Source organism: Halichoerus grypus, chromosome 10 (genome assembly GCF_964656455.1).
Source record: "Halichoerus grypus chromosome 10, mHalGry1.hap1.1, whole genome shotgun sequence".
Lineage (NCBI taxonomy): Eukaryota > Metazoa > Chordata > Mammalia > Carnivora > Phocidae > Halichoerus > Halichoerus grypus.
In genome coordinates this window covers 115,426,087-115,453,011 of record NC_135721.1, presented here as the reverse complement: position 1 = coordinate 115,453,011, position 26,925 = coordinate 115,426,087, and the positions used below count along the sequence as shown (strand labels likewise).

Here is a 26,925-nt window from a genome sequence, read left to right as displayed (position 1 = left end):
GGCTCGAGCGGGAAAGAACTGGGCAACCGAGAGGAGTTGGATCAGGCCCATAATGGAGCCGCCCCGTGATCTGATTGCACAAGCCTGTCACCCCACTGAGTTGGAAAGCCAGGTGGAGTAGGGTCCTTTGTGACACCCTTCCCCTCAGAACTATTCCCCAATTCTGATTAAACCCCTCCCTTCTGTCCCCAGGAAAAACTCCTCCCACGACGCTGAGGGCACGGCCTGGGGACAGGATGCCCTCTCTGCTAACCTTGGGACCAGCTCAGATTTTCTCCCACCCCTGAAGATATGTCTTCACTCTCCCTACCTCCACAAATTTCCATCCAGATCTATAGTACAAGACTCCAGTGAAGACTAGGAGGCCCATCAGGTCTTTGCTAATAAACCCACCTCCTCATTACACAAATGGTAAACTCAGGGAAAGGAAAGAATTTGTGCAAGGTCACAGAGAAAACAACAACCAGGTTAGGGCCAAACCTAGGTCTCCTAACTCTCCTTCATCAGGCTGAAGGTAACATTTGTAAAATACTAAAGTCTATGCAAAATAGGAAAAATTGCTCACACCCTTCTTTCCTTCACAATCTCTTGATTTCACCAAGGAACCCCTCTCACCTGCCACAACTGGGTTCAATTACTTCTGGCTTCCCTCCAGCCCTTCCACTCTAGAAAGGAGAGGCCAGGAAGGACCCTCCATCTCCCACTTGCACTTACTACCAAGAAGGGCCCACCCACCCCCATTAATTCACAGAATAGGCTATCAAAGCAGGAAATCTCCTTAGATAGCTAACTCCAAGAGTGATTCTGAGGGTCAAAGCAGGCAGTCCCCACCTCCTGAAGCCTACACAGGGCTTGTGACCCCATCTGGCCCAGGCTTTCTTCCCACCTTCTCCCTTGTTCTTTGTGCAGCTAACCACAAGCCCAGCACACCCTAAACTGAAAAAACAAAAAAACTCTCCATGGTCAGACCTATTACCCAGAGCCTACCCAATCCTAAGGGAGAGTCTCAGGGCTCTGAAGGAGTACAGACCTCATGGAGTGGGCATGGACCCCACTGAGGAGACAGATATTTCATCGAGAAGGTATTAACTGCACTGAAGGGGCACACACTATACTGAAGGTACTCCATTAAGGGAGCTCCATTAAGGGAGCACAGATCTTGCTGGGGGATCTCAGATCTCAATGAAGGGCTGTGGACCCTGCTAATAGGACATAACTGACATTGAAAGTCTCTGATTCTACTGAGGGGACATGGACTTCCTCCTAAGAGATACAGAAGATATAGACTTTACTAAAGAGACATGGACCCCACTGAGAGGACTCAAACCCCACACAGGGGCCTCTCACTACACTGAGGAAATGGACACCACCGAAGGAGCACTGACCTCACTTAGTGGAGACAGGCCCTACATGTATTGGGGGGGGGGGTCAGACTTCACTGAAGCATAACAAGCCCTACAGACCTCACTGAGGAGATAGGAACCTCTCTGTAGGGAGGAAGTCACAGGCAATGGGCACACAGTCCTAGTATAGACAGTCATTCTCCTCCCTTTCCTCCCCTCCTCAGGCCCCAGCTCTGGGCAGCCCTCTCCTCCCTCTCTTCTCTCCCCAAGCCCTCTCCTGAGTCCTAAAGCTGTTCTCAATGCACTGATGCCTCCTGCTGTCTACAGGTGGCACTGCAGCTGCTGGGCCCATAATAAATTTTCTTTTCTTCCTTTTTTTTTTTGTTATATTAATCACCATACATTACATCATTAGTTTTTGATGTAGTGTTCCATGATTCATTGTTTGCGTATAACACCCAGTGCTCCATGCAGTACGTGCCCTCTTTAATACCCATCACCAGGCTAACCCATCCCCCCACGCCCCTCCCCTCTAGAACCCTCAGTTTGTTTCTGAGTTCATAGTCTCTCATGGTTCATCTCCCCCTTTAATTTCCCCCTCTTCATTCTTCCCTTCCTGCTATCTTCTTCTCCTTCTTCTTCTTCTTCTTCTTCTTCTTCTTCTTCTTCTTGTTCTGTTAACATATAATGTATTATTTGTTTCAGAGGTACAGGTCTGTGATTCAACAGTCTTACATAATTCACAGCGCTCACCATAGCACATACCCTCCCCAATGTCTTTCACCCAGCCACCCCATCCCTCCCACCCTCCACCACTACAGCAACCCTCAGTTTGTTTCCTGAGATTAAGAATTCCTCATGTCAGTGAGGTAATAACAGGTTTTCAAACAGTCCTGGTTATTACCTCTGAGCCTGGATCCTCGGTTTGGGGAAGGAGAGGATGTGAGCCCAGGGGCTTGACCAGTCCCCTCCCTCTGCCTGTGGACTATGCAATAGAAATTTGGGCAAAGGCCTCACAAGAGAGGGAACCCCCCCCATCCTTAGAGATGGGGTAGTAATGCAAAGTATAGTGTAGTTGGAATTCCTCAGGGTGGGAAGAGAATGGATTGGGCTGGATGAGATGAGAACTCATGAGATTAAGGAAATAATAATAACAATAATAATAATTATGGCATTTATTAAGTAGGTGCCACATCCTATACTAAGAACTTTCCAACATGTTATTTAATCTTTGCAACTATCTGAAATGAATACTATTACTTTCTCCATTTTACAGATGAGGAAACTGATACTCAAGGAGATTAAATGTCTTGCCTAATTCACACAGTTTGTAAGTGGTAGCTGAGGGAATGGAAACCAGACACCTAGATTACAGAGACCCATTCCTCCCCCATTTATCACTCCCCCCAACACACTCCACCCCACTCTTGCCATACCACAACCACCGTTATTTCTCTCTCCAAGTGTCCTTTCCGGAACCACATCAAAACCTTTTAAAATGATGGTAAATATCCAGATTCCAGAGACCCCATCCCAGCCTATAAATCATGATCTCTAGAGTGGAATCTGGGGATCTGATTTTAAAGATCCTGACACAAACTCAAGTTTGGACTCACTGTTCCCTATGCTGATAGGTCAGGGGTCCCAGAAGGGGTTGATTGAAAGAGGAATCTGAGAAGTGTTGGAGGTCGGGAGAGAGATCTGATGTCCGAGGAGAGACATCCGAAGAGGTGTCTCTAATTTTTAGAGACAGCAGACTGAAGAGACAGCAGAGACAGAGACTGAAGAAGCCGTCTGGGGATGAAGCAGGGGTGGGACTGGGGGTGCGTGTGAAGGCGGGGTCTCTTGAAGGAGGGGTCTGGGTTCGGAGGAGGAGTCTGAGATCAGAGAACGATCTAGGAGTCCAAAGAGGGGTCTGGGGTCCGAGCCCAAGATTGCGGTCCGAGTTTGGGATCAGAGACAGGATCGGGGGTCGAGGCCAGGTTTGCTGTCAGTGGAAGGGTCTGTGGGCTGAGCAGAGGGTCTGAGGTCTGAGGAGGATTCTAGCTCAAACTGGAAGGAGGATGGGTTTTGGCCCCCGGGCTGCATAAGGTATCCCAAGCCACTAAGGTCGCGCTTGCAGCCCTCTTCTCCACCCCTCCCCCCAGCCTCCGCGCGCTCTCCAGGACCCGTCCTCCAGGTTCTCCATCCACACGGCACACCGCCCACCTGCCGGTCCACTGCAGGCTGACAGCGCAAGGGGGAGGGGTGTTCAGTCAGAGCCGGACGCCCGCGGGGGTTGTGGTGAGGCGCCCCCTCCTGGCGGCCCAGGAGCTCAGGCCCCGCCCTCCACCCACCCCCCGCCCCCGCCGCACCACTTCCGGCAGGCGCTGCGTTGCTGGGGGGCGCGGGTGAGGATGGCGGCGGAGAACGAGGCCAGTCAGGAGAGCGCCTTGGGCGCCTACTCGCCGGTGGACTACATGAGCATCACCAGCTTCCCGAGGCTGCCGGAGGACGAGCCGGCGCCCGCGGCCCCTCTGAGGGGCCGCAAGGACGAGGACGCCTTCCTGGGAGACCCCGATACCGGTGAGGCCCGCTGGCCCGGTCCCTGCCCCCTGGGACGTCCCCGGTCCTCTTTCATCTGCGCGGAGCATCACCTTCAGTTTCCATCTCCCTAATTCATCCCCTTCCTCCTGGACCTCTTCCTTCTCCCTTGTCTCCGTTAGTTATCTAGTGGGGATGGAGATGCATTTCTGCCGTAGAGGCTTAGAATGCGACAAGGGAGAACGATGCCAGGAACTGCAGCAGCAGGGGTTGGGGTTACCTCTTGGAAAGAACCAACTAATAAGGAAGGAAGGAATGTTGGAGGGGAGATCCTAAGGAGCAGCTGTGATCACCCAGAAGAGGCCGTCCATTAGTCACAAAGAATAGGATAGGAGAAACCAAGTCAGACTGCAGCAGGATGGGTAGAGGCTAGGTCTTGAGAAGAACTTCCCCACAGCCAAGGATTGTGGGAAGGAGAGATCTTAGGGAGAAGCTGAGAATCTCTTCACGTTCCGGGAGAGATAAAGAGTATGATTTCCGTCTGTCTGTGAGTGGCAGATATTGGGAGACAGGGGGATGGACTGCATGACCTCTCAGAGTCCTTGGAGACCAGAGTGTCTTCACTGCCCTGTGGATTACCTCACCCCTCCCGGAGCCATGGATCAGGCCAGGATGTTAGTAAGGTACCCTGCCCCCTAGGAAGCAGGCTCCAGAATTTTACTGTGTTCTCAACCTTTGAAGGGACTGCAAGGGGTAGGAGTAGGGAGGGGGGAGACAGGGCTTGGGGGAGACCTGAGGGCCAAGAGCTCTCTGAGCATTTCTTCCCTAGGGCTCTCCCTCCTATCCATGTGGCCCAGCTCTATCCTCCTCTCCATTCTTCATCCTCCATCCCCCATCCCTCTTTCCCTCAACGTCACTTCCTGGCATTAGAGCATCCTTCTCTTCACTCTTCCTCCCAGTGCCTGCACTTGAGCCCTCTTCCTTACCAGCCTGGCAGATCCTGCTTCTCTGATCCAGCCTTCTCTAGCTTGGCCCTTCTGTAGCTGTTCCCAGCCTGACAGCCAAAACTCTTTCCCCCTCTACAATTTTCCAGTCATCTGGCCCTTACTAGCAGCCCCTGCCAACCTAATTAGACTGTACCCTACCTGGAGGGAGGAGTAGGGAAGGCTGGGGAGGCTTATGGGCATCAGATATTCAAGCTGCAGATCAAGAATTCTTTTCCGGAGGGAGTAGCCCTGGAATCAGGAGGTAGCAGGGAAAGTAGTGGGAAGATGTGTCCTGGTGGATAACAGCCTGAAACCAGGTCCTTTATTCAGGAATCAGGAATGCTACTTCTGGTTCCAGCACTGTCTTGACTCGCTGTATGACAGTGGGCACATCTATCCTGACCTGGGCCTCAGGTTCCTCTTCCAGCTCAACTAAGAATGCCTATCTCTCCTAACCTAGAGATTGGAAGCCCCTGACATGTTTTCTCCTGGCTCCCTGTAAATGTCTTAGCGTTTATCAAGTTCTGTGATTATTTGAGCAAACTTCATGTCTGTAAACCCTGTGAGAGGGCAGGATTGTGACTGTTTTGTTCACCGTCCTTTCTCCAGCATCCAATACAGTGCTAAGCACTCAATTAAAATTGTTGAATAAATAGATGATGAGAGAGATCTCAGGATGAAAGAATAGCAGGGGAGGGAGTTCTCAAGCCTCAGGGTGTACCTTGGGGAGTTAAGATAGGTTCTGCTCTATTCTGTACAAAAATCCAGCAGGGACCCTTGTCACCTGAGTTTCTGGGAATCTGTACCTTATGCCACAGTTGTGCACTAATGTTCCAAGGGCCCTTAACATCATACCTATGAAGTCATTTCAATGCTATGTCTCAGAGCACTACTTCTAAGCCCCAAGGCTCCCTTAGCCAGCTGGACTAGCCTATTGGCTAACATGATCTCCTATATTCTCAACCTGGAGGTGCCACTTAGTAGCGCTGCCATCCTCTTATCCAGGACCTTGGCTGTGCCCAGCTAGCCTCTAGCCTGCCACTCCCCAGAACCAAGTGCCAAGTACCCCACAGCAGACCCTCTGGAAAACGGTGACCACTCCAAGGTTGGGGAGATTCTTGACTCTCTTCTGAGATCCAGGCCCATGAGTTCCTCTCTGTCCCAGGCATCGGCCTCTAGATGTCCTGCAAGGGCCTTACCTTCAGGATGTACTATGCTGAATTCATCATCTCATCCCCATACCTGCCCTTCCCCCAATGTCATTCTCAGTTAATGACACTGCCATTCATCCAGTCTGCAAGGTAGAAGCTCAGGAGCTACCCATGACTTCCTTCGTCTTACTTCCAAAGGTGATCAGGTGCTCTCTGTCCTCCTAAGTATCTTGCAATCCATCTCATCATCCCTGCTATCACCACTGGAGACAAAGCCCCCATCCTCTCTTACCTGTATTACCCATAGGCTTCTAGCTACTCCCTGTCCCCTGCCCCACCAACCCCAATCCAACTACCACCCTGAACTTCTGATCATGTCGTTCCTTGGTTCAAAAATCTTTAATGATTCTGCCCTTAAAGGAATAAGCAAGCCAGGGATGACTTCAGCTTCCATCCAAGATCTCTCTCCTGATCTCTAGACTTGCCAAGTCAACTCTGTTCGGGATTCTTTTGTCATAAACTCAGTTAAAACTGAGCTAATCATAAAAGAGAATTTTATTGGGTAGCATAACTGAAAAATTCAGGGATGTGGGTCCTCAGGCATAGCTAGATCAAGGTACCTAAAAAGGAATTGGCTTTTGTCTTTTGCTTTGCCTTCCTTTTTATGATCTTCATCTTCAGATAGCCTCTCATTCTGTGGGGGCAAGATGCCCCCAGTAGCAACAGGTTTACACCTTACCATTTTAGCAATCTAGACAGAAAGAAAGCCTTTCTCTTTCCCAATAGTTCCAGCAATAGAACTAAGTTTGAGTCTCATTGACCTGGTGCTGGTCACATACCTGTCGCTGAACCAGTCACTGTAGAAATACCTGTTTTGAAGGGCTAGGCCTGGGCGCCCAGGTGGCTCAGTCCGCTAAGTGTCTGCCTTCAGCTCAGGTCATGATCTCAGGGTCCTGGGATTGAGCCCTGCTTCAGGCTTCCAGCACAGTGGGAAATCTGCTTCTCCCTCTGCTCCTCCCTCCTGCTCCTGCGTGCTTGCTCGCGCTCTCTCTCTCTCTCGCAAAAATAAATAAATAAAAATCTAAAAAAAAAAAAAAAAATGAAGGACTAGGCCTAGGTCCTATACTCAGTCTGGTCAGGAATGAGAGAATGAGAAATGAGAGAGAGGAGATGGTGTTTTGAAATGGAAAATTGACTGGAAATGGCATCCAAGCAGATAAATATCAGATACATGCTAGGCCAGTTGCTTCCAGACAACTCCTGTTGGCATCCCACAAATTTAGAATTACCAAAATTAAACTCATTATCTTTCTCCCAAAAGACTTGTTTCTTCCGATTCCAAACTAACCTTTTCCCAGTGTCCTATTGTTGCTCTTACATATCAGTAAAATCAATGGTATTATTGCCCTAGTGCTTACACAGTAGGGTACTCAGTAAATATTTTTGTTGAATAAATGAATAACTTAATGATTAACTGATGGAATAAAAAGTCTTGAATAGGTCCAACTCTGATGGAGCCATATCACTTCCCTTCCTGGTCCCTCATAGCTGACTGGAGAAAACAGATTTAAGGACGAGTACCTGGAAGTATCAACTAGAATTAGCTTGTAAGGTTGGTTTTTGAGCATGGAAATGGCTCCTGATGCCTTGGGGAGCATTGGAAAAGAGGGTTTGAGTTGCTTTTTCTTCTGCCATTTATTCGTTTTATGACGTTAAGTGGGCAATATCCTTTTCCAGCCTCAAATTTCCTCATCTGTAAAATGAAGAGAATAGGCCTATCTCATAAAGTTATGGGAGCGCTTCGATGAGGGAATGTATGTAAGGTGCTTAGAATATAGTCAGCGTCAATAAATATAAGTTCAAAACCATTTCCTGCACTTCTTTTGAAACCTCTAGGGACCAAGGAGGGTTCTGTGCCCGTAGTAGGTATTTAACATGTTTGTTGAATGAATTCCAGTTTTTTTTATAGACTGTGTGGTACTGGTGCTGAGGAGTAGAGGCAAGCATGATCAGCTGAGGAAAGCTTCCAGAAGACAATTTTCTTTTTTTAAATAAAAATTTTAAAATAAATTACATGTTTATGATCAAAAAGAAAAAGAAAATGGTGAGGAAAAGTAAAAGTCCTCTTCTCCATTCTTATCTGTGCACAATTTTTCCTCTTTATTTAAAAATATATGTGTTAATTTAGGAGCTCCTGGCTGGCTCAGTCGGTGGAGAGTGCGACTCTTGATCTCAGAGTTGTGAGTTTGAGCCCCATATTGGGTGTAGAGATTATTTTAAAAAATAAAATCTTATATATGTATTGACTTTGAAAAAAAAGAAACACATATGTAGTAGAAATTTCAAAGAAGACATTCTCCTACCCCATCTCATTCCCACCTTCAGTATCTTTCCCCAAAAGTAACCACCATGAATATTTCCTAAAAATTATCTACATATGTATGTGGCTTCTTATTTCTACAAAAGAGGGAGTGTGGATTATGGAGGGCCTTGAATGCCAGGTCAAGGAGCTTGGATTTTTATCATGTTGGTATTGATGAACCATGATAGTATTTCAAACAGGAAAATTTAACAATTTTCAGCATTATCCCACAGACTTTTTATTTTTTTTATTTTTATTTTTTTAAGATTTTTTTATTTTTGACAGAGAGAGTGTGTGTACAAGCAGGGGAAGAAGCAGGCAGAGGGAGAGGGAGAAGCAGGTTCCCTGCTGAGCAGGGAGCCCGATGCGGGGCTCAATCCCAGGACCCTGGGATCAGGACCAGAGCTGAAGGCAGACACTTAAAACGTCTGAGCCACCCAGGCGCCCCCCACAGACTTTTTAAAGGGGTTATAATCTTAGTGCATAGTAGCAGATGCTCAAAAATTTTTTATTGATTGAATGAACTTTTTCAAACACATTGTACATACAGCAAAGGTATTAAGGTCAAGGTACCGGGCCATTTCTTTACTGTTCACAAATACCCAGGACCTTTAAGCCATTTAGATAACTGGTTTCAAGGCTAATATAACCCAGAGGAGGGAAACTATGGGATGGAGGAGGGTCTCAGCCAGGCCAAGACGAAAAAGGAATGGAAATAACTAGAGGGTGCCTGGTAGACATCATCTCATGGAATCCTTATACCCATTTGGCCAGTTAGGGATTAGCTCCAGTATGAGGATGAGGAAAGTGAGGCTCATGACTTGAAGTGATTCATTCATAGTCACCCAACAAGTAAGTGGCTTTGGGGTCTCCCCGTCTCCACTCTTACTGTCCTTAGATTCATTCTTCAGATAGTAGCCAGAGGGATCTTTTTAAAATATAAAACAGATGGCTTCCAGTTCTTGCTTAAAACTCTGAAGTGGCCTCCCATGGTTCCTAGGATTAAATCCAAGCTTCTCACTAGGCCCACAAGGCCCAGTGCGCCTGGCCTAGCCTCCACCTCACTACCCTTTCCCCTTGCTCACTACACCAGAGCCACCCAGGCCTTCGTTTTTTTGTGTTTGTCTTTTTTTCTAATACCAAGCTTATTCCTACCTTAGGGCCTGTCGTGCCTGCTGCTCCTTCTTTCTGGAACACTCTACACACTCACCCTTGTTCTACATATGGCTAGCTCCTTCTCATCCCTTAGTTCTCAGCTTAAAAGTCACCTCCACTGAGAAGCCTTGCCAAATCCCAGCTAAGCAGCCCCCAACACACACCATTATTCTCTATCATTTTATCCTCCTTTTTCTTCATAGCACTTGCTACAAGTTGTAATGATACACTCCTTTGTTTACATGTTTATTTTCTTTTCTTCCATGGGTCTGTGAACCTCATGAGGGCAGAAACTGTCTATTCCTTTCCCCTAGCATCTAGCATAGGGCCAGACCCATGGCAGGCCCTGCATATATGTCGAGTGAGTGAATGGACAAGCCAGGCAAGGTTGGAAGCCAGGGTCTGTCCATTCAGTTTATGTAGCTACTTCCTTGCACAGAAGGCTGGGCCCCAGCTGGGGCAGGATCTGATTTCTAGGGAGGGCCCAAACCCCCCTCCACTCCAGGAAGTGTTTGCCCTGGGTCCTAGGTCCTGAGTGGGTCTCAGGTCTCAGGAAGTTGAGCATAGGGGCCAGGCATCCAGCCCCCTGCCGCCCAGCCCAGCTGCGGGTCCCTGTCTCTACCCAGCCAGGACTGCCACCGTCCCCGTTCTGGGGTGCGTTGGGGAGACACCAAAGGGCAAGCAGTACTGTCTAGTGGGGTTTGCTTACCGGGGGCGGGGAGAGGGGGGAAGCCGAACAGCCCCGCCTGGAGGGCGGGCAGGGCCGGGTAAGGTGCCCAGACCCACCTGGCTGCCGCCCGCAGACCCGGACTCCTTCCTGAAGTCCGCGAGGCTGCAGCGGCTGCCGTCCACGTCGTCGGAGATGGGCAGCCAGGACGGGTCGCCGCTGCGGGAGACGCGCAAGGACCCGTTCTCCGCGGCAGCGGCCGAGTGCTCCTGCCGCCAGGACGGACTCACAGTCATTGTCACAGCCTGCCTCACTTTTGCCACCGGTGTCACTGTGGCGCTCGTCATGCAGATTTACTTCGGAGACCCTCAGGTGAGGGGGTTGGGAGGGGGCAGAAGGAGGAAACGAGAAGAGGGAGTGGGGAAGCGCTTGCGGAGACCGTGGGAATTGAATTGCGACTGGCTGAGTGGGGGAGGGGGCCAGCAAATGGAAAGGGGAGAGGACAGTGAGACGGCAGAAGAAGGTCCCAAAGGGAGGAGCTCAGGGTGTGAACGGGACAGAGCAAGGAGGGGACCTGATCAGGTAAGAGGCACTGGAGGCAATATAGGAAGAGTCATAGGGGACAAGAAGGCGGGGCTCCCACCCCCAACACCTGTGGAGGTTCTGGGGTTGGTGGAGGTGCCTTAAGGAGGCAGGGGTCTCCTACTGCCCCCACCTAGTCCCCTTTCCCTTCCCAGATCTTTCACCAGGGTGCCGTGGTGACTGATGCCGCCCATTGCACATCGCTGGGCATCGAGGTGCTCAGTAAACAGGGATCTTCTGTGGATGCCGCTGTGGCAGCCGCCCTGTGTTTGGGGATCGTGGCTCCACACAGTTCTGGCCTTGGCGGGTAAGGAGCTCCTAGCTGTGGAGGCTGGGGTCCCCCAGGCCTACTTCTGTGTCCTGGTCTGTAGGCCTCATGTGGGGGTCTTTGAGTTTGACCAGAGGGGTAGCTGGGCCCTAACTCCTTGCATTTTGTCTTTCTACACCCAATTTTACCCCCTTCTCCTGACATGGAGTCAGAAGAGGTGTTTTCACAAGCTTTTTTTTTTTTTTTTAACTGGGTAAAGGCTTTTATAAACTATAAAGTAAGGTGCACAGGTGGGGGTATACTGTCACTAATTAAGGCAGGAATACTTTAACTTTTAGGGTTTACAAATCCTTAAAACAAATCCTATTGAGCATGATGAAAGCTATGGACCCTCTATCCTCCAGAAATACACCACAGGCTGAGAACTCTTACAACAGAGATTATAAACTGGCCACCCATAGGCCATACCCAGCACAACAGATTAGTTTGGTTTCCACACTTAAATTTTTTAAAAATTTGTTTGCTGTTGTTAAAAAGTTGAGAATTTTCATAAAAATGCAGATTTTCAATATCTCTCGAACAATCGGAAGACCTGGTAACACTGGGCCCACATTCCCACATGGCTGCAATTATCTGAATAGCATGACGGGACTTGTGCTGTCCACTTGGCCATAGTTCCTACCACTCCCTATTGTTTATCTGGCATGCTTTCCTTATTATATTACTTGGCTGCAGGCCAACCATCTCAGATGCAACTCCCATTTTAGATGGAAACAAGCCACAGAAAAGGAACAAGCTGACAAAGTCCATATCTTGGCTCCTGCAAGACCAGCCCTGCAGGCCCTACCAAAGAAATTCCCCTTTTGGTCGTATACAGTCCATCCTTACATAATTCAGTCCTGGGAGAGGGAGTCAGGGCATACCATGGAGGCAGGTGCAGGAAGCTGGCAGGGGTCCAGCTGTGGTCTAGGGTGGGGGCAAGAGGTAGAACATCTTGCTCTTCCAGTCTCTGGGTTTTCCCTAATCAGGGATTAAAATCTCCAGTAACAGGCTAGAAGAGGTCCATGGTCTCTGGGTCCCCAACCCCCTTGATTTCATTCCTCACCCTCATACAGTGGCTGAGTCTCTGAATCCCTGCTAGAGGGGGCTCAGACATCTGACTCCTGTGACAAACTTAGCCTATGGCCATCACCATTGGGGATGAAATGGTGGCAGGTTAATTGTTTAGAGGGGTAGTATCTTATCAACCTCCCCTTCTGTGTCTCTCCCAGTGGGGGCGTGATGCTGGTACATGACATCCGACGAAATGAGAGCCACCTAATTGATTTCCGGGAGTCTGCACCAGGGGCCCTCAGGGAAGAGGCCCTGCAGAGATCCTGGGAAACCAAGGTGGGGACCCTGGTGAGAAGAGAGAGTCCAGGGGTGGTCTCCCTTCACTGCCCTTCTGCTAACCCAAACATTACTTTGCTGAGTAATTATTATGGAAGTGAGGAAAAGAGTGAAGCAGGATGCGCTTAAAGCTATGAAGGAGATAGGCAGCCCCCCAAATAAAATAATGAACCAAAAGATCTGTATGGTTGATAACAGGCAATTTAGTAACACCTTACTTCTGGAAGCCTGAGCAGCCTGAGAGGTTGCAGATTTCCTGCACTGTAACTCACACATCTCATTCAAAGCCGGTTGGCTATAACTTTCCCAGCACACAACATACTGGAAAATTAAAGAGGAACTGCAAAAGGCAAACGCATTATCCACTGAGAGCAAGGGAGGAAATAGAATAACTTGGAAAAATAGATATTTGGTGCGGTGACAAAAGCCAAACACATGCCTGAGTTATCACAGTTGAGTAATGGTGGTGTGATCATGGAATGGTTAAATGAAAGTCCATTGTCCATTATTTTAAAGCGCAGGAATAGATGTAATCCAATGTAGACAGGTTTCCATCTAAATTGGTTACGTCTTGGTTCTTAAAGGGGTTTGCTTAATTTATAAATCCCTCAACTATGATAGATAAAGGAAGCCTTTCTATAAGTCAGAGAAATGGGAGGGATGCCTGCTTGGGGAGAGCTTGTCCCTCCTCTGGGATACTTGGCCTGTGTCTTTCCCCTGTGCCAGCCCCCATCCCTGGCTTGGGGCTCTGCAGAGTTCAGCCCAGCCCCCCCCTTCCAGTGACCTGGTCTCCTCTCTCCCTCGCCTGCCCGCCTCGCCCAGCCTGGGCTCTTGGTGGGGGTCCCCGGAATGGTGAAGGGGCTACATGAAGCTCACCAGCTCTATGGCAGGTAAAGACCCTCCCCCGGGGGACCACGGGCCCCTGCCTGCATCTCTCCTTGGGTGGCCTTCTCCTACCTTCCTGGATTCTTTCCTTCCCAACTCCCCCTCCTAATATCCCCTTCCCTTGCCAGGACTCTCCTTCCCAGGAACCCCCATTCCCCCAGGACCCCTCCTCCTCCCCCCAGGATCTCCTCCACCCCCTGCTCTCCGGCCCCCCCAGGCTGCCATGGTCCCAAGTCCTGGCCTTCGCAGCAGCTGTGGCCCAAGATGGCTTCAACGTGACCCATGATCTAGGTCAGTGGGGCCTGGGGGTGGGGGGAAAGGCATGAGGTTGATGGGAAGGGGAGAGGAAACCTCTGAGATTTGGGGCCCAAGCCAGAAAACACCTCTCTTCCATTTGCTCCTTTAGCTCCCTCCCCACCCATCCTACCCTCATAGGGATGCAGCCTCAAATGAGGGGATCTGGGAAGGGCCCATATATACCCCCTTCCTCCCCCATAACAGGCTCCTGGTGGGGAGGGCAGAGCTCTTAGGGCCAGCCACTCAGCCACCTCACCTATGGCGCATCTCAGCCCCCTGCCCAGCCTCCTGTCCCTGCTTGCAGCCCGTGCCCTTGCCGAACAGCCTCCGCCCAATGCATCTGAGCGTTTCCGTGAGACATTCCTGCCATTGGGCCACCCGCCACTACCTGGCTCACTGCTGCGTCGGCCTGACCTGGCCGCAGTGCTGGATGTACTGGGCACCTCCGGCCCCACCGCCTTCTACGCAGGAGGCAATCTCACACTGGAGATGGTGGCCGAGGTGAGCACTTGGGGAGCGCCCCCTGCCCTGAAGGACCCTACTGCAGGGATGTCTTCTTCCCTTTCCTTCCCTCTCTGTCTTTCTTTCTATGTAAATTTACTGATGATTCCATTTACTTAAGATTCTCTAATCGACAAAACTAACTTCTAGTGGTAGGAATCAGATCAGTTGTTGTTTGGGATGGGGGCAGTTGATGGGATGCAGCACAAAGAACCCCCTGGGATGATGGAACTGTTCTGTCTTGACTGAGAGAGGTGCCCTTGGGCCCCCCAGGGCTGGTGCCAACCTGTGCAGAGTCTTGACCTGTCCCTCCCAGTCCTGGCAGAGACCCAGGATCAGCCTCAGCTTTCCTGAGCCCACAATCCCACCCTACTCTTGGGTTTTCTAGGGACGGAGGGAAACCCCTCCTTCACTGATGACTGTCAGGACTGGGGATATTGACACAAGGGCTTACCAACCAACCCCAAAGACTCTTAGTCTGAGGTAGTAATGGGTTCTGAGAACTGTTGTCAGTAATTCAAAACTCCTAAGGGAAAATTATGTTCAAGGTAAGGATACAGAAACCAACTCTGTGATTCTCTCATCTGTACCATTGGGGTGATTATATGTATCTCTGCCATACGGTTGTGGGAATTGAATTGGTCCGTCATTCAGACTACATTCAGAGTGCCTGTTCTTTGTCAGACCCTGTACTGGGCACTGGAAGTATGGCTATGTGATGGACTTAACTGGGAAGTCCAGCCGAGTACTGGCTGTAGGTCTGCTGTGCCCAGAACTCCATCCACACACTTTCTTCTGTTTGAATTCACTCTCTATCAGATCCTTTCCACACCTGCTCCCCACTGGCCATTCTTCCAGCAAACCATCCCCGAAAAAGAACATTTCTCATTCCAATAGTTACAGCAAAAGCCTCCAGGTCATGTCTCATCAGGCTGTCATAGGTCTCATGACTATTCCCAAACCAATCACTGGCATGGAAAAGGAATGTTCTGATTAGCCAGCCACACCTGGATCTTCTGGAGAAGGGGATGAAGGAGACTCTAACAAAGATTATCTGAGCTTTAAAAGAAAAAAAGAAAAAAAAACAACCCCAAAGTTGAATTCATAAAATTGACCAACAAAGGAAAACACACGAGCCAAGAAATTCAGTGTGTAGTTCACTGAGGGTGGATTAGAAGTCAGGGGTTTCAAGTACTAAAAAGTAAAAAAAAAAAAAAAAAAGAGAGAGAGATAGAGGGAGGGGAGAGAGAGAGAGAGAAGATTCCTAGTGGTTATTGCTAATTTAGGAATGAAAATTACCGTGCTGGAAAGGATGAGTCCATAGGTTTGTACAAAATCTGTTCATTGGTTAACAGAGTGCTTGGTTACATCAAATGAGGGTCAATCCTACCAGGATCATCCAGAGTTCATGGTTTGGGAGTGGCTTTAGTTAATTGTAGTGAAATGAAGAATCCAGTTTTGATATCTTATAGGCAAATTCTGCTGTAGGTAGAAAATGTTCCTTTTTTTTTTTTTCAAGTAATCTCTACGCCCAATGTGGGGCTTGAACTCAGGACCCCAAGATCAAGAGTTGCATGCTGTACCTACTGAGCCAGCCAGGCATCCCAGAAAATGTTCCTTTTACATAGGCAGAGAAGGTAGTATGTTTAAGGCCAAGGAGTCATGAGTTCAGAAACTGTAGGTCACTCAGGGTGGCTGTAAAGAGCTCACTGGGGAATAGCAGGACATGAGGTAGGAGAGGTGGGCAGGGGCCAGATCACAAAGGGACTTGGATGCCAATCTAAGGAGGTCATTCAAAGAATTTCTGATACATAGCAGGTGCTCATTGTTAGTGCTTTTTCCCCTTCCTTTTTCCCAGGGTACCCAGGGCTAATGGGTCCCTAAAGGCTGTGGTGGAAATTGCAGAAGGCACAAAAGTTATAAATATCAAGTCTGTCTTTGATTCAACCATATACCATAGGCCAAGCCCACATGCTCACAGTGTGGTGTGTGGCTTACATTTGTGGTGGGGTCATTCTCTCCCCTGCAGGCCCAGCACGCAGGGGGTGTCATAACTGAGGAGGACTTCAGCAATTACAGTGCCCTCGTGGAGAATCCTGTGTGTGGCGTGTACAGAGGTGACCTCTCTCCCAGCTCTCAGGGTCCCTGCTCAGGAGAAGCCTCCCAGTCCATGGCCACCTCCTTTTGGCCTAGAGACTCCTCCCCATTTTTCAGGAGAGAAACTGAGGCAGTGAGCTGCCTGGGCAGCCAACTGTTGAAGCAAGCCAGAGCCAGCCCATCTTCTGAAGTAGTCGTGGGGTCAGTTACCCCAAGTATTTAGGATATGAGGAGGGAGGTCTGGTCAAAGGCTCAGGCCTGGAAGTTGGGGTTCTGGCCATAGGTTTTCTTGATTTGGGTTCTATGTTACTTTAGCTCCACTCTCACTGCCCTGTACTTCCTTAGAAGAATTCATAAGACCAGAGTTCATCTAGCTTCATATTGAACAAACTTTTCAAGACAATTATAGACCTGTCCCCTCATTGTGTCAAAAGAAAACTGAGGCCCAGGGATGGAATGGAACTTAACCTATCAAACTCAAACCAGCGAGGAGCCCAGAAAGCTAAGCTTATGACATGGGTGAAATCCATGTTTGCTGAACCCAAAGTGGTGGGTTCCTGGGTCCCTCGGAAGGTTCTCAGGTTCTCAGGTCCTTTCCTCTCTAGGAGGTCTGGATCACCTCAAGCCCCAGGTCAGGTCGCCTCTGAGTTCAGGTTTCCAGGCCTCAACCTCTAGCCTGATTCTTCTACCAGAAGTGATGGTATATGGAGCAGAGGAAGAGCATAGCTTTGGAGCCAGGAAGACCTGGGTTTGAGTACCAGCTGTCCCATTCACCTTGAGCAAGTCACTTCCCACTCTGAGCTGTGGTTCCCTCCTGAAAATGGAGATAATATTAGTGGCTACCTCTCAGGTAGGCATGAAGATTTGAGGAGATGATGTTGGAAGCTGCCCTGATCAAAGTGGACACTGAATGCTTATTTGATCTTACATTTCTCCTCCTCAGCCTGGTTCTCTTGGCAATGCCAGCACTTTGAGTGCGCCGGGTTCCCCCTGTCTCCTATAAACTTGGACCAGCTGCCTCTCTGTGCCTCAGTTTCCTCACCTGTAAAATAAGGATGATAACATTACCCATTGTGAGGATTAAATGAGTTAATCAGTTACTGTTAATGTTATTTGTCAGGTATTATCATTATTCCTTCAATGTCCAAACATCTAATAATAGGGGCCTCAAATAGGAAGAGGAGGTTGTTGCTCCCAAGAAGTTTTGGGGGTAGTGGGACCATCAGGGGCCCTGAATAGTATCCTGGCCTGTGGGAGGAGCTAAAAGGAGACACATGGTGGACCAGGAATCTGGACATCTGGACACCTGTCCCTGTTCTGCCTACAAAGTGACTCTGGACAGACTACAGTCCTCTTGGACCTTAGTTTCCTTGTGCAGAAGAGGAAACTGAAGGCCAGTTGTTCTGGGTTGGAGTCCTGGCCCTGCCCTTGACTTGCCATGTGAACTTGTGTGGGTCCCTTTGCCTCTCAGGGCAGTTTGCCTGTCTGATGAGGGGTCAGTGCAGTAGTCTCAGTCTATGTGATGGTGGGATGTGGAGATGTTTTGACCCCACCCCTGCCATCTAGTCATTTCTTTTTTTTTTCCCAGGCCACCTGGTTCTCAGTCCCCCACCCCCGCATACGGGTCCTGCCCTCATCAGTGCTCTCAACATCCTTGAAGGCTTCAATCTCACCACGCTTGTGTCCCGGGAACAAGCTCTTCACTGGGTGGCAGAGGCAAGGCCGACCCCTCCACCCTGCCCTGGGTCTTGGTACACTGGGAGTGGGGGGATGGGGTATTGCCATGGGGCAGGACTAACCTCCAAGTTTTCTCACATGAGGATCAATAGTGTGGGTGCTGGGAGGAGCCTGGCAGCCTCTTCCACACCCCTGTGCATTTTCAGACTCTGAAGATCGCATTAGCCCTGGCCAGCAGACTGGGAGATCCTGTCTACGATTCTACCATCACTGAGAGCATGGATGACATGCTCAGGTGGGTCCCAGGGCAGGACCCTAAGGGTGGCAGAGGTGGTAGTGGGTGTGAGGAAAGGATCAGATGAAAAGCAGCTGGTAGAGCAATAAGACCTGGAGTCCCAAGTCAATTTCAGCTCAGCTCCAACTCAGTATTACACTGGTTACTTTTCCCAGTACCTACCTCAATTTCCCCATTTGTATGATGAGTTAGTCTGCATCATTTGGCTCTCAAAACTTTCTGACCCTAGCAGAGCACATATCTGGGCCCACCTGTGTCCCCTTTTTAGTGGAAAAAGAAAGCCTAAGAACAATGAAAAGTCCCCAAGCAAATACCTGAGGTGATGGGGATTTTGACTATAATGTCTCCACATTAACAGCATAACATTGTAGTAAGACTGTGGGCTCTGGTCAGACTGACTCAGTTCAAATCCCAGCTTCACCATTCACTAGCTGTGCAGCATTGGGCAAGTCACTTAAATTCTGTCTGTTTCTAAAAGGGGGCCTGACAATAATGGTGCCAGCCTCATGAGGTTGAGGTAAGGACTAAATAAGGTCATACATGCGAAGCACTTAGCACACTGTGTGGCATATAATAAATATTCAACAAATAGTATTAGTAATTGGCAATAGGGGTGGGTAAGAATGGTTGCTATTTAATTGCTACTCTGATTGACTGAAAGGCTAGCTAAGGGAAAAATCAGAAGCCAAAAATATAGTTAGCGTAAATTTGTAGTATTACTCAAGCAACTCTATGAATTAAGTTGAAAACAATGAGACTAAAGTGAATAGCTTATAATTAAAAAGCAAAAAGAGCAACAACCAAAAACAGTAAGCAGTTCAAGACCACAAGGATGAGGGCTAAAAACAAAGCCTCTGTTCCCCCACCCAATCCACTTGAAACAAAGCCCTCTGTACCTCTTCTGTGTGGCCTCCAGCCTTTATGGTTGAAAACGGAATGAAAGTCTTCAGTAATCCTTGGTAACTTGTCACTCTAATCAACTAGAAGCACCAAACTAACAGTCATTAAGTAAGAAACCCTCAGCCAAACTTTAAAAAGTCTGGAGAATTACATGTTGTTTTCAATTTAGCTCTAAAACACACACACACACACACACACACACACACACACACACACACACCCCTATATTAAATTCATCTAAGTAATTCTTCCAATATATAGTTATTAAGGGCTTACTGTGTGCCAAGTCTTCCTGTGCCTTGAAAAAAAATTCTAATAGTAACTAAAGATCCCTGTATACAAAACCCTCCTCTGACTAAACTGTTCATAAAACTTCAGTTCGAAAGGACAAACATTAGGTTAAATAGTTTGTTCATTCAAAACAAATATTATCTGAGCATCCACTATGCCCCAGGTACTTTCAAAGAGAAGATTAAGTGAGTAAATAAAGTCGAGTAAAAGACTCTTGATTTAAGCACTAAATAAAAGTTGGCTCTAAAAGGGAATCTGGATAACACCTAAATGAACTCAGTCAGTTCAACAACGATTTCCTGGATATTTCCCATATGCTCAGAATGAGAGATTCTGCTCTCGTGGACCTGAGAGTCCAGTGGGGGAGGCAGACATTAATCAAATCATTGCACAAACAGGCACCACAGTGTGGTAGGTGGGGTGTAACGAGAGCCTGCTATGTATTAATCTCCTACCCCTTGTCTTTTCAGCAAGGTAGAAGCCGCCTACCTCCGGGGCCACATCAATGACTCCCAGGCGGCCCCTGCCCCACTCCTGCCCGTCTACGAGCTGGATGGGGCTCCCACAGCTGCTCAGGTGCTGATCATGGGCCCTGATGACTTCATTGTGGCCATGGTCAGGTATGCCAGCTCAGACGAAGAACCTGGCACTGGGGATCATCTGGACCAGGAAGAGGTGGGGGCCAGATGGGAATGAGGGTGACCTCAGGGCTCACCTGGCTCCAACCTCTACCCCCAGCTCCCTGAACCGGCCTTTTGGCAGTGGCCTCATCACTCCCTCGGGGATCCTGCTCAACAGCCAGATGCTAGACTTCTCCTGGCCCAACAGGACTGCTAACCACTCTGCACCCAGCCTGGTAGGGCCTTGCTTCCCTCCTCCCCTGGGGACCTTGAGGCTAGGTAGGAGGTACAGCAGTATGGCTGCCCTCCCTCCCTACTTCCTCTAGGAGCTTCTGGTATAAGAAAAGAAGCCTAAACAAGGTGTCCACTTCACCCCCAGCCCAAGTCTGGGGCTTGGAGCTTGGTGGGCCTGAAGAAACCTCATCCCATTCTGTGTCTGTCTCACTACGTGAGCTGGGAAAGTCTTGCCCCCTCTCTTGGCCTCAGTTCCTTCACCTGTACAATAAGGATATTAGCCCTCATTTGATGCTTTGGCACTTTTCGGCACAATGGTCTACGATTGTGTAATGCTGAGCTGATGGGGTCAGCCCTCTTGTTGGTCAAAGGAAGAAGGAGATAGGAATTATGGTCTATTTGGAGGCCAGTACTCTTACTCTCTGCATCCTGAGGCCCTGCCAGGACAATGAGAGATAGAGATGACCAGGGTAGAGATTATCCTGTTCTTCCCTTTAGCCATCTGTCTTGGCTTGGTCCCCTCCCCTTCCACCCATGGTGGCCCCATAGCAACTCAGTGGGTCCACTATCCACCCCAGTTATCCAGGGACCCTGTCCATTTCATAGACAGCAAACTGTGGCCTGGGAAGGGACCAGTCTCCCATGAAAACCTGCCCCAACTGTTATCCCCCTGTGCTCTCGGTCCTCTGACAACAGGAGAATTCGGTGCAGCCAGGGAAGCGACCACTGTCTTTCCTGCTGCCCACTGTGGTCCGGCCAGCAGAGGGGCTTTGTGGGACCTACCTCGCCCTGGGGGCCAATGGAGCTGCCCGGGGCCTCAGTGGACTGACCCAGGTGAGGTTTCCTCCATGGTAGGCCCTTTGTGGCCAGCAGCCAAGCTGTGGCCTGAACTTCAGATGCCCTCGTGTCTCTGGCTTGTTCTCATCCATAGCTCAACAAACATAGGCCGAGGCTGCTTTGTGACAGGCCCATCCTGGGCACTGGGGACATAGGCTGTGCTGAGTTTCTTAGCCAAAATGGAGCCCTGAAGTTCCCTGTCTTCCAGGTTGGATGGAAAATCATGGTTTGGTGGAACTGAGAGGTGATATAGCACCTGGGCTGCCTAAGTCTGTCAACCTCAAGTCCCGTGATGCCTCTCCTCAGCATCCGAATAGACAAGCAGCCCTCTTTAGGGTCTGATTTTGAAAGGAAGTGCCTACTCTCCAGAATGTCTCACAATAGTTACACGAATGTTTTGAGCACCTGATATATGTGCCAGGCACTTACTTTGGCAGATGGTGAGTTAAGTGGCCTGAGCTTTGGAATCAGACAGCCCTGGGCCCCAGGCCAAGCGCTGCCAATTTTCAACTGTGTGATGTTGGGGAATTCGCTTAACCTCTCTGAACCTGTCTCCTCATCTGTAAAATGGAGACAGTAATAACAGCTAGCCTTTATGGAGTTCTACTAACCGCCAGGCATGGTGTTACATATGCTCACTCTTTTAGCCTTCCCAATATTGGGAGGAATCCTTATTTCCATTTTGTATATGAGGAAACTAAAGCCCAAAGAGGTTAAGAAGTTAGGTCCAGTTGAGTAAGAATGGTCAGGCAGTTTGTTTTGAGAGCCTACCCACACTCCTAACCACTAAGCTAAAAGTACCCACCCATACTGTGCCTTAGACTACTCCAGCTATTAACCCTGTCCTGGCCAGGGAGAAGGGAGGCGAGCCCCGGGCCGGATTACAGGAGACTGACTGCCAGTGGTACCTCTTCCTTGGCTCTCTCTAAGCTCTGGAGTGAATTACTTTCCCTTTCTGGCCCTCAGTTTCCCCCTGTATGAAATGGGGACAGTCATTACAGGCCTGCCTGTTTTCCGAGGCTGTTCAGATAATACCCCTAGTGTAAGGGTTCCAAAGAGTAAGAAGTCCGGCCCAGGGATGAGGCCTGTGGAGTCCTGAATCCCCATCTCTGGGGCAGCCCTGACTTCTACCCTTTGGCTGCCCACAGGTTTTACTGAATGTCCTGACCTTGAACCGGAACCTGAGTGACAGCCTGGCCCATGGCCGTCTGCATCCAGACCTGCAGTCCAACCTCCTGCAGGTGGACAGTGAGTGCAGAGCAGAGATCCCCATGGGGTGGGCAAAAAGCTGGGTGGAGAAAGGGGCTCCTCGCAAGGGTGTCCCTACCTCGACCAGTACAACTCCTGCCAGTGAAAGTTTGGTTTCTTCCAACTAATTCCTTTGGGACAGTGAAAGATCTGGGGACTGGAACCAGTTCTGTCATTTCCTGGTTGTGTGGCCTTGGGAAATTCATGTCTCTACTCTGAGCCTCAGTTTTCTCATTTGTAAAATAAGATACACTTGTTCATTCTGCAAACCATTCATTCAGCAGTTTGTATTGAATACCTACTGTGTGCCAGGCATTATTGTAGGTGCTGGGGATACAGCATTTATAGGCAGACAGGAAAATAAATAATCAAAGAAATATAAGAAAGTGAAATAAATACTCTGCAGGCTGACATAAAGGACCAACTCGATGACTAGGGAAGTCTTCTCTTTGGTGACATTTAAGCTGAGATCTGAAGAGTAAGAGGGAGCCCACCGTACAAAGAACTGGGGCGGGTTTTGTAGGCGAAGGGAACAGATGCAAAGAATTCAGGGCAGAAATGGGCTTGGCATGTTTTAGGAGTAGAAAGGAGACCAGGGTGAGTGAGAGTGAGATGAAAGGGCCAGGTCATGGACCCTGTAGATTACAGTGAGAAAATGTGCTTTCCTCTAAGGACAGGGGCTTAATTTTAGACACAACTTAATTTTTGTAAATGGGAAAGTATGGGCAGCTTTGAGGAATTTTTATTATAACAGATGATGTATTATGCAAGTCCAAAGGGGATAGGACATTGAATGAGACATGGTTCTTGCCTACTTGGTATTATGTATTACAAATTTATATGTATTATGCCCAGAGAGGTTATAAATCAGTCAAAAATCAACCCATAAGTGACAGAATTGAGATTAGAACATATACCTAGCTGACACCAAAGACTCAGTTCTTTACAGCATATCTCCTAGACTGAAGCATGTTAGAAGTCACAGACCTAAATCCTCAGCAGCCACACCCTGTGGTTTGGTTGGTAATACTCTGGATCCTGGATGATGATAATGAGGCTATCCCAACTCATAACTTCTGATCTCTACTGAATGTGAGGCTGTATGCTAAGTTACTTGGGCGGGGGTGGAGGGAGTTGGATTTGGTTCATCCTAGCCCACCCTTGAGGAATTCACAGTTTAAGACAGGAACATGAGGAGTAGAGGCTTGGCGAAGGGAAAGTTCATCCACTGAGGGCTAGGGAGGAGGTGACAACTGTCTGGGCCTTGAAGTATGAGCAGGTATTTGGCATGTCCAGAACCCAGAATATTCTGGACAAATGGGCAAAAGCCAGAAAGAATGGCTCAGAAAGCAGCCAGGAGGCCTGCTGGACTAGAGACATTGTTTACTAAACTTCAGAATTTATCCAGCACCTTCACGAATTTTGCCACATTTGCACACCATCTGAACCATTATTTACATATGTGTCTCTGTAAATGGACTTCCTTTTCAATGTAAGTGTATTTTAAAGGTAAATCCCATATCATAATCACAAATGGAAAAGTCAACTGTTTGTAGGTTTTAGGTGGATATGGTTACCCCAGAAGGCTCTGGGGCCTGCTCTCTCTGTTGAAAAAAGAGGTTAGAAATGTTAGAGGCCAGACTAAAACTTAGTCCTTGCCATTATCCAAAGAATTGAAAATGAACCATAAAGGAAATACATTTCTGACTCGGTGATTCATTGCTATTCAGTGTTGTATCTTTACCTCAAGAACTACCCTAAGTTATCCCATCTGCAGACCAAAAGACCAAATCTTTATTGAGGAGCAGTAAGAGGTGAGGTTACAGGGCTTATGGAGGTTCATGGTAAGAAGGATGGACTTTATCCGCTTGACTGGAGGTGGGATAGACCTGAAATGTTTTATGTAGGGGAAATGGATTGAAGGGTGGAGAATTTAAGTTGGGGAAACAGAGGCAACTAGGATAAAGGGCCAGGGAAGAAATGGCGAGGGCCTGAACTTATGTAAGAGGGTGGGCATTTCTTCATTCATCCATATAAAGGCAATGAGGATCAATGGTGAATAAGACAATGTCCTTGCCTTCAAAATGCTTATAATCTAATGGAGAAAGACATAGTAAATAAATGAATAAATAAACAGGTAGCAATAAGTACTTTGAAAGAAAATAAAGCAAGGTAAAGATGACAGGGCTGCCATTTTAAATAGTGGTCAGGGAAGTTCTCCTCGAAGATTGGAATGAAGTAAGGAAGCCAGTTTTGTGACTAGGAGGAGAACATTCCAGACAAATAGAACAGCATGTGCAAAGCCCTGAGGCTGGAGCATGTTTGGCCTAACCTGAGGGACAGCAAGGAGGCTAAAGCAGAGTTAAGGGAGAAAATGGAAGGAAGTGAGTGAGGAGAAGAGTTTAGTGAGGCAGTGAGGTCCCAGATGATGTTGTGCCTTAGAGGCCTTGGTAAGAACTTTGGATTTTTCTTCTAAGAGTCGTCAAAGCTGTTGGAAAGTTTTGAGAAGGGGAAGTGAGTGGTCTGACTAATGGCTTAAGAGGATCCCTTTGGCTCTATGTGAATAGGCTGTAAGGAAGCAGGACTGGAACCAGAAAGACCAGTCAGTGGGCTATGCAGTAATGGCTGCATCCTGGCTATCCTGGCAAGTAATGATGGCAGCTTGGCCTAGGCAGGTGGAGATGAAGAGCCCATAGCCCTTTTTTGCAATATTAAGAGTGAACATATATTATTGATCACATACTATATGCAAGGTTCTGACCTCTGTGCTTTCTGTGATTTATCTCCTTTAATCCCTACAACAACTTCATGTGGTAGGTTCTTACATAATCCCCATTTTATGCATGAGGAGGCTGAGGCTCAGAGAGGTAAAGCAGTTTGCCCAAGGTCATACAGTGGGCATCCAGGACCAGGACTCAGGTCTGCCCATGGGACTCCTGACCCGTGCTCTGAACACTCTGAATGTGTATATGTTGGGGGATGGTTTTCAGGTGAGTTCACAGAGGAAGAGATTGAGTTCCTCGAAGCCAGGGGTCACCATGTGGAGAAAGTAGATGTCTTATCCTGGGTCCATGGCAGCCGGAGAACCAACAACTTTATCATTGGTGTGAAGGACCCTCGGAGCCCAGACGCAGCTGGAGCCACCATCCTGTAGAGCAGCGGGGTGGGGCGGGGGTCTCTGCTCCCCCCCTTTGCATGTTCCTAGAGTCCCTCCTTCTCCCAGGTTTGGTCTCAGGGGGACCCCAGGGATGCCCCAGATCATGGGCCAGACCCTATCCCAGAGTAACTGGAAAATTCTTTAACCAGAGGCCTGTGGTGGTGGTGATGATTGTGGTGGTGGTGGTGGTGAGTGTCAGTGTCCACAACCAGGCAGGCAGGACCTTGAGGAGTCAGGCTATCTGTCTGTCTCCTTACCCTCAGCCATGCTGGCCCTGAGCTTAGGGATGTGTTTGCAAACCCTTCTCAAGGGTCCTCACAACCCCAACATCTCCAGTCTGGCCTGACCTGGACCTTGTCTTCCAGCTCCCTTCTCCTGTCCCTAGCCTCGTTTCTTAAATGACTAGGATTTTTTTAATGGACCATCCTGGGGAGGGGGTGCTCCTCTCTTCCTCCCACCAAGTTGAGGTGGGGACTTGCATCTGGGGGGGGCCCAGGTTGTGGGTAGGGGTGGGGGTGGGGACCAGCTCAGGGGCTTCCATTTGCAAAGGGGAATTAAAGAAAGACTATTGCTTAACCACGGCTCTGGACTGATTTATGTTTGGCTGTGTGGGAGTGGGAGCAAGTGAGGTGGTGCAAAAACAGCCACAGCCATTGGTTTACTATTTGTTTCTTACATTGGATATTTTGGGTATTTGGGTATCTTGGTTAAGATGTGAAGCTTTCTGATTTGAAAACTTACTACAGGGGCGCCGGCTGTCTCAGTCGGTACAGCATACAACTCGTGATCTTGGGGTCCTGAGTTCAAGCCCCACATTGGGCCTGAAGCCTACTTATAAATAAACAAACAAACAAATAAATAAATGTTTTTTTAAAAAGTGAAAAAAATGAACATTTACTATAAAGTTACAGTATTCAAAACAGTGTGGTACTGGCATGAGGCTGAACATACCAATGGAATAGAATTGAGAGTCTAGAAATAAACCTATATATCTATGATGAGTTGATTTTTGACAAGAGTGCCAAGATCATTCAATGGAGAAAGAATAGTCTTTTCAACAGACAGTGCTGGTACAATTGAATATCCACATAAAAAAGAACGAAGTTTGACCTTTACCCCACATCACATACAACTAGTAACTCACAATGGATCAAAGACCTAAATATAAGAGCTAAAACTATACAAGTCTTAGAAAGAAACATAGGAGCAAATCCTCATGACTTGGATTTGGCATTGGTTCTTAGATATGACACCAAAAGCACAAGCAACAAAAGAAAAAATAGATAAATTGAAATGCATCAAAACTAAAAACTTTGAGCATTAAAGGATACTATCAAGAGGGTAAAAAGACAACCCCCAAAATGAGAGAAATACTTGCAAACATATATCTAATAAGGGTCTAGTACCCAGAATATATAAAGCACGCTTCAGTTCAACAACCTAATTAAAAGTTGGGCAAA

The 26,925-nt window shown here is 48.3% G+C and overlaps 1 protein-coding gene across 3 annotated transcripts; it reads left to right on the top strand.

Moving 5' to 3' along the window:
• The first annotated feature begins 3,692 nt into the window (after window positions 1–3,692).
• GGT7 (gamma-glutamyltransferase 7) lies at window positions 3,693–25,968 on the top strand. Of its 3 annotated transcripts, none has more exons than XM_036092228.2 (15): window positions 3,693–3,908; window positions 10,324–10,559; window positions 10,925–11,076; window positions 12,309–12,426; window positions 13,249–13,316; window positions 13,529–13,602; window positions 13,913–14,109; window positions 16,139–16,226; window positions 17,795–17,922; window positions 18,090–18,178; window positions 19,840–19,989; window positions 20,108–20,225; window positions 20,920–21,057; window positions 22,209–22,301; window positions 25,299–25,968. In XM_036092228.2, exons 1-15 carry the CDS (start codon window positions 3,740–3,742, stop codon window positions 25,359–25,361), a joined length of 1,881 nt encoding a protein of 626 aa, XP_035948121.2. In that variant the 5' UTR covers window positions 3,693–3,739; the 3' UTR covers window positions 25,362–25,968. The 3 variants fall into 3 exon arrangements, with proteins under 3 accessions (XP_035948121.2, XP_035948120.2, XP_035948119.2); XM_036092227.2 differs by having other exon boundaries at window positions 22,209–22,308; window positions 25,299–25,966; XM_036092226.2 differs by having other exon boundaries at window positions 12,309–12,438; window positions 22,209–22,308; window positions 25,299–25,966.
• Window positions 25,969–26,925: the final 957 nt, after the last annotated feature.